At 43.3% G+C, this 7,969-nt stretch overlaps 1 protein-coding gene across 1 annotated transcript; it reads right to left on the bottom strand.

Moving 5' to 3' along the window:
- Positions 1 to 4,788: 4,788 nt before the first annotated feature.
- LOC120736855 (piggyBac transposable element-derived protein 4-like) lies at positions 4,789 to 7,094 on the bottom strand. The gene has a single exon (XM_040037189.1). The coding sequence runs from the start codon at positions 6,775 to 6,777 to the stop codon at positions 4,969 to 4,971; it is 1,809 nt and encodes a 602-aa protein (XP_039893123.1). The 5' UTR covers positions 6,778 to 7,094; the 3' UTR covers positions 4,789 to 4,968.
- Between the last annotated feature and the right edge of the window lie 875 nt (positions 7,095 to 7,969).

Below are 7,969 nucleotides of genomic sequence, written 5' to 3'. Positions count from 1 at the left end.
AAAGTGCAGACTGAGAGTGGATCACATGATGTTTGAGGTGTGTCATGTGACATGTTCAGTATTGTCACACATGTCTAGATTGTCCCTGATATCATAACTGCTCAAACACTGATGATTATATTTGAAGAATTATTCCTGATGGCAGCAAAGTTTGAATGGAGCTCTCTGTCTGTGCTGATTTGTCGCCCTCTGGAGGTCAAAGCACAAACTGCATGATGTCACTGTAACCACCACAGTGACAGGAAGTGTTTTTATGACTGAAACACTGAAATGATGCTAACGGCTGTCGTTAGGCTCACTGACAGCAGTGCTGATGTGTTCATGTCAAACACTGGCTCAGGTCAGACTCCTTCATCCTTCTCCAGCGTGAGGCCGCCCTCAGACCCACAGGAGCTCTGACCTTTGACCTCCTGACCCTAACCATTTTTTCTTGTTGCATCTTTAAATGCAAATCCATCCAAACTGTAGCCGAGCAAAAGAAGCTGGAAGTTGTTCTATGAATGATGTTGTTGAAGGAGCTTGGAAAGAAAAGCGTCTGGACTTCTTTAAGTTGCTTGAAGACGTTTCACCTTCATCCGAGAAGCTTTTTCAGTTCGAAGGTCAAATGGTGGAGCGTCCCAGATTTTAAGCCCTATGGGAGTGTCACCAAAGAGGGACATGGACACCTTAATGCCCACTCACATCCTGGGCCATTTGATCACAGGAAATCACATGATAGGGTGGGGCTAGATCTCACAATGGGTTCACCCAAAACCTTGGCTGATTGAGACCCACACCCGTTCTCACACCGTGGCTCGTGTGATTAGGTAGAGGATCAACAGGGGCTCCATGTCCCTGAATTTAAACTGAATTTAAACACAACTGCTGACTTCATGTGTTCTGCTCTGACAGCTGCCATGTGTCACAGCGGGGATAATAAAGCCATCAAACTTCACTCAGCTCCAATAACATCATCAGTGTTTGATCTCCAGAGGATTCATCAGCTTTAACCACGATAGAAGCAGGAAGTTAAGATGAAGATGCACCAGGTTGTGACTGAAGGACAAAGCTGAAACATACAGATGTGAACAGATTCAAGATTCAAAGATTCAAGATTCAAAGCGTTTATTGTCATATGTACAGAAGAAAGAGCATGCACAATGCCAAGTTAGATAAGGGTTAAAAGAACAAGATAAGAATAAATAAAAACATAAAAATGAGGATAAAAAATAATAAAAAAAGAAAAGAAAAGAAAAAGATAAATAACTGCAAATAAGTACAAATAAGTAACTGAAGACATGTGTGGTCTGCAGATGTCGATGTACATGGATGTACATGGAGTTTAATGTGCAAAATGAACTTAGTGTGCAAAGTGACCTGATGTGCAAACTGCAGTTTGAGGTCGGTCAGCTGTTCAGGAGTCTGATAGCAGTGGGGAAGATGGAGTTGTTGAGTCTGGATGTTCTAGATTTCACACTTCTGAACCTTCGTCTCGAGGGCAGAGGTGTGTCTCTCTCTGTAGGCGTTTGCGCTCCATAGCAGTAGTGCTGCCGTACCATGCAGTGATGCAGCTGGTCAGCCTGCTCTCCACAGTGCAGCTGTAGAACCTGCTGAGGATCTTGGCCAACATACCAAATTTCCTCAGCCTCCTCAGGAAATACAGCAGCTGCTGAGCCTTCTTGACCAGCTGTGTGGTAAATGGTAAATGGCCTGTATTTGTATAGCGCTTTTACTAGTCCCTTAGCGACCCCAAAGCACTTTACACACCCAGTCATCCACCCATTCATCCACTGGTGGAGGTAGCTACAGTTGTAGCCACAGCTGCCCTGGGGCGCACTGACAGAAGCAAGGCTGTCATATCGTGCCATCGGCCCCTCTGGCCAACACCAGTAGGCGGTAGGTGAAGTGTCTTGCCCAAGGACACAACGACCGAGACTGTCCGAGCCGGGGCTCAAACCGGCAACCTTCCGATTACAAGGCGAACTCCCAACTCTTGAGCCACGATCGCCCATGTGGTGTTCAGTGTCCAGGTTTTCAGTTTTTATTTGTCACATGCAAGTTAGCACAGGGTCAACATCGCAATGAAATGTATTTGACGAGCAGAAGACAGTCACTCAGCAGAATGGTACAGTAGAAGAAAAAAATAAAATAAATAGAAAAATAGTAAAGAGCAAAATATTAATAAGATGTAGTAAAAGAAAAAAAGAGAGATTTCTAGTTAACTGACTAAATATAAATATATGTACACACTAGTGATTAAATAAAGAAAGTCTTAAATAGGAATGTGCCGGGGGGGATATTGCACAGGAATGAGCAGCAGTACATCAGGTGAGGTCCTCACTGATGTGGACGCCCAGGTACTGCTGCTCACCCTCTCCACTTCACGCTCCCGGGTAAACAGCGGCTGGTGAGGCCTCTTCTTCTTCCTCGTGTCCACTATCATCTCCTTTGTCTTATCAGTGTTGAGGGTGAGGTTGTTGTCCTCACACCGTGACACCAGACCAGCCTCCTCTCTCCTATAAGCCACGTCGTCCTCTCCAGTGATGCGACCGATCACTGCAGTGTCATCCGTGAACTTCAAAATGATGTTGTCTTTGTTGGAGGCGACACAGTCATGGGTGACCAGGGTGTAGAGGATGGGGCTGAGGACGCAACCCTGTAGGACGCCAGTGTTTGTCTGCCAGTCAAACAGTCCTGTAGCCAGTCACAGAGGGTGGAGGGTGCAGGACGAGTGTAGCCAGTCACAGAGGGTGGAGGGTGCAGGCCGAGTGTAGCCAGTCACAGAGGGTGGAGGGTGCAGGTCGAGTGTAGCCAGTCACAGAGGGTGGAGGGTGCAGGTCGAGTGTAGCCAGTCACAGAGGGTGGAGGGTGCAGGTCGAGTGTAGCCAGTCACAGAGGGTGGAGGGTGCAGGCCGAGTGTAGCCAGTCACAGAGGGTGGAGGGTGCAGGCCGAGTGTAGCCAGGTACAGAGGGTGGAGGGTGCAGGATGAAAGCCGAGCTGTAATCAACCAAAAGTACCCTGATGTATGAGTCTTTGTTCTCCAGGTGGGAGAGGTAGTAGTGAAGGGCAGTTTTGCCACAAAACAGCACAACCAAGGACTCAGAAGCACAACATCAAATACAACAAGTTAAAATGCTGGGTCACAGAGACCCGTGACAGACTCACCTTTAACTGCCCAAGACTGCGTCTGAATCTTTGGACCAACGTCAGGGATGAACTCAGTGATGTCAGTAAGACAGGAAAGGTTTTCAAATCAAGCTCACTGGGTGTGTTGCAGAGTATATAGTTAGTGTAGTTGTTGTTTTGTGTGTCAGTTCTACTACTAAGTGTCACAGTTGCTGCAAAAAAGCCACCAAGTAATAATAATTTACCTTCAAATCGTTCCTCCAACTCATTTAGTCGCCATTCAAGCAGTTTGTTTCTTACAAAATCATCCAAGAAATGAACCTGAAAGATAAACTGTATATTTAACCAGACTAGATCTTTGTAACACATTTCTGTGTCGTGTTCCTGTTCCACACAGGTGCATACTGTGGAAATCTCTGTGGCCATGTAGTGGTGAGGTTGCTACCCAGTGTGGGGTTTAAATTAGAGATGGACCGATCCGATATTACGTATCGGTATCGGTCCGATACTGACCTAAATTACTGGATCGGATATCGGAGAAAAATAAAAAATGTAATCCGATCCATTAAATATCACGAAAGCACCTCACAAAACTTGCAACACGCCGTAACTCACCTCAGAACGTTAGCACGTCGGAGCAGTATGCATCACGTGATAGAGCGGCTGTGGCATGCGGGACCTGTCGGTGGTCTGGATAGCATTTGGAGCTTCGCTACCAACCCTGCATTTCATCTCCGACAAAGTTATCCCGAGAGAAGTAAAGCAAGTGTGTAAGTCCATCTCTGAATGTTTGTAAAGCATTCCTGCGTTAAGCTTAACAAACGATATGTGGAGCGACTGCCTCTTCTTGCTGCTACTTCAATCATGAAACTGATCAACGATCAGCTGATCGGCTTTTCTGTCGCGAGTCCGTCTCTCTGGTTTGTTTTTGGCCCACTTTGCACCAGAAAGAGGAAACCAGCGGCTGAACAACAGCAGCACGTTTAAGCTTGATAAGCTGTTGTTAGAATTTATTTAATATTACTTTCTACTCGAGGATCTTTTTCTACGTAGCTGACGCTGGTAACTGTGCAGGGGCGGATCTAGCAAAGTTTAGCCAGGGGGGCCGATAGGGCATGAACAGGGAAAAGGGGGCACAAAGACATACTTTTCTTTCTTATTCTCATTTAAAATGTCTAGCTTTTAATAAATAATTATCTGACACCCAAAGTTTTAATTTGATGCAAAATGAATAGAAGTCAATTACTGTATATAGTAACTATTAAGTCTAATATACCCTAGTAAGCTATAGTACTTTTTCCTTTGGGAAGGTACCATCTGTGCAGTCTGCAATTTTGTTGAAGAAAGATGTTGAATCTATTTAATATTTCTTGAAAAATAATTGATTTCTGTGCATTTTTTTTCACACTGCATCAAATTAAGGTTGATTACGTCGATTAAGCATCATGAGGTGGAGCGTGAGGGGTGGTTCCCTATTTTTTATTTATTTATTTTTGTTGTTGCTGGGAGTTGGAACCCTATTAGTTAGGTTGCTTAATATTTATGCTAAGTACTCTTTAAAATACCAGAATAGGGAGGATGGTGTACGTTTAATTGTATTATGTTGAAAAAAAATCACGTTGATTATGTTGCGGGTCATTTTGACCCGTACTGTGTAACTCCACTCAGAATTGTCAAAAAAGTACAATAAAACAATAGCAACTTTATTTTCCATTAGAAAAACATTTAGAACACAGACATACAACACAGTTTGAATTACCATAACTCTTTTTAAGAACAATTTAGTAAAAGTTTTTCCTTCTTTACAAACACATTTCTTTTGAACTTGCCCGATTTTCTCAGTTTTTCAGTGTTCAACATTTTCAATTTTGTCCACATGATGGACAGAATGTGACTGTGTGCTTTCTGCAGATGTACTTTTTGCATTTCTCACAAACAGTGCTTGTTTTAATGTCTTCTCGTGAGGGACAGACCTGGCATCTTTTCCGTTTCTTTACACCTGTATCCACTGGATCCACTGCAGATTGGTTGGATGGTGCACACTTGACCTTTTCAATGACAGCTGCTGCTGCTGGGGATCGAGCTGGTCTGACTCGCATCTGGATCTTGGGAGTGACAAGACTTTTTCCCAGTTCTTCCAGGAAAAGGCGACGTCGGTACAATTTACCCGCATTCCAATGTTGGTTGATTTCAGTCCACAGGACATAGGCATTGTAAGCAGACACATCCAAAATGTTGTAGAAAATTACCAAGGGCCAACGAGCTGTCTTGCGCTGGCAGCTGTATGCCGCTGTGACTTTGTCAAGATTGTCTACTCCTCCTTTGGTGGAGTTGTAGTCTAGGATCATTTGTGGTTTTTTGTCTTCTCTTGTGCTCAGAGATGCATCTGTGTGCATTGTGCTCATGACAAGAACATTCTTGTTTTTCTTTGGGCAATATGAAACAACTGTTGCTTTCTCAGTGAAAACAAATATTGAGGAATGCAGAGATCTTCCCTGCATCTTCAAAATTTCACTGGGAAGTTCTGGCTTATTTCTTCTGATTATTCCCAACATAGTCAGCTTTCTCTTCTGAAGTTCCTCTCCAAGCCAGTAGGATGTAAAGAAATTGTCACAGGTGATGTTATGCCCTTGCAGCCCTTCACTCATCTGCAGCACCACACGCATCCCCTGATTCTTCTCAGATGCTCCTCCAGGTAGCTTTCCAGTGTACACTTGCATATTCCATGCATAGCTAGATTTTGCATCACAGGCTGCCCATATTTTGATGCCATACTTGGCCGGCTTGTTGGGCATATACTGTCGGAAAGGACAGCGACCCCTGAATGGGACAAGGCGCTCATCAACAGTAACGTGGGGACCAGGGTTGTACAACAAAGGTAGAATTTCCACCCATTTATCCCATACATCTCTGATTGCAGCAAGTTTGTCTCTTTCACGTCGACCAGCTCTGGTTTCACGGTTGTCAAATCTGATCACACGAGATATCTTGAGAAATGTCTCCAAAGACATTGTTGCTCGAAAGATTGGCCTTCCATTCTCTTCATTCCATAGACTTGCAGTTGCTTCTCCCTTGGACCTGTATACTCCAGCTAATATCAGAATTCCAATATAAGCATGCAAGTCAGTCTGATCCAGTGGCTTCCATTTCTCTTGAAATACACGCCTCCCTTCCAGGTTAGTCATGTCCAGTATAATCCTCTCTATTGGAGGGGATATGAAGAGTTGAAATGCTGATTGAATATCATCAACTCGTGTGATGGCAAATCTTGTAGGACCAGGAGTCATTTTGATGATATTAGAAGATGACAGCCTGCCTTGACTTTGGTGTGGTGATAATGACCATTTTATATTACCATCTTTAGATGTCCATGTCTCCTCTGTGGATGATGATTGCTGCATTCCTTGGTTTTCATTTGATGTAGAGATGGCGGCACACTCTCCCTCAGAATCCTCCTCCTCGTCTGAAAATTGGCAGTCTGGATCATCAATAACATTGTCCTCGGCCTCTGAAAGATCCTCAGTCTCTGAAACATCTTCTTCTTCATCACTATCCCAGTTGAAAAGCAGTGATAAAGCTTCTTCAGTCGTCAACCTTCTGGAGCTCATTTTTGGTGTGTTGAAATGACATGAGAACAGTGACAAGAATAGGGGAGAGAAAGTTTCTTGCATGCACACCTGGGTCTGAATGTATATTCAGAAGCAGTCAAAACAAAGTACATCAAAGAGAAATGTTTATTTTGGATCTGAACAACTTTTTACTTACATAAAAGTGTGCGGGTCAAAATGACCCGCAACATCATCTTTGTATACAAACACTGCAGAGACATTCCAGGACACATCAAAGTGTCCATATTTTACACACCAGTTCATGACCCCAGATAAGGAAAAGTCATAAGCTTTCATGAAGAAAAAGAAAGGATGACCAGTACTTTGGTCAACACAAAAACTGGAATGGGTCAAATTGACCCTTAACATAATAAGAAGGTTAAGTTTATTAGATTGATCAGTATTGCTGAACTATGAAATATTTTTTTTTTGCATACAGGTATAACAGAATAGCTTCAGTGTAGTTGTTGTTTTAAACTTGAGTATGAACTTATACAAAATGCAGCAAGATATTTAAAAAACAGTTTTGTTGATTAAAAAACACTATATCGGATTCATATCGGTATCGGCAGATATCCAAATTTATGATATCGGTATCGGACATAAAAAAGTGGTATCGTGCCATCTCTAGTTTAAATAGAGCGGCTATTAGACGAATGTCACCAATGTCACCAATTTTCTACAGAAATATATTTCAGAAGGTTCTGTTGACATGAAAATCTCACCAGATGTGGCAACAACCCATCAAATCCACACGTTTCCATAGATTATGTGTAATAAAGAGAAATAAGACAGGGAAAAAGTCTTGAACACACTTGCTGCAGTTTGTTTAACACTTTGTACAAAAGCCTTTGTGTATGATGACAGCATCAAGATGCCTCCTGGTGGACAAATTAGTCGTACGCATGTATTCTGTGCGCTGTGGGCGTGGCTCTACACAAAGTGACAGATGGTCTCCGAGGTAACCACCATGAGATGCAGATTAGTGTCACTGAAGGAGTTTGAGTCCCTCACTGACTCAAACTCCTTCAGTGACACTTGCAGCCTTGCAGATTAGTTTGCTGATCCTGATGCATCTCTGGAGCTGATGCTGTCCCCCAGCAGACAACAACAACATAGATGCTCTCACTAGTCCACTTTACCCTCTAATCACATCTCTGACATCTGCAGGTTGCTCCATAGAGACTCTTGTGCAATGCCAGGTGTTTGTGTTTGTATTTGTCTGTAGGTACACATTAGATATGACCATAGACGC

The sequence above is a fragment of the Simochromis diagramma genome, unplaced genomic scaffold (assembly GCF_900408965.1).
Source record: "Simochromis diagramma unplaced genomic scaffold, fSimDia1.1 OVJJ01000124.1, whole genome shotgun sequence".
In the NCBI taxonomy this organism is placed as follows: Eukaryota; Metazoa; Chordata; class Actinopteri; order Cichliformes; family Cichlidae; genus Simochromis; species Simochromis diagramma.
The sequence above is the reverse complement of the archived record's forward strand: the minus strand, read 5'-3'. Positions and strand labels throughout refer to the sequence as shown.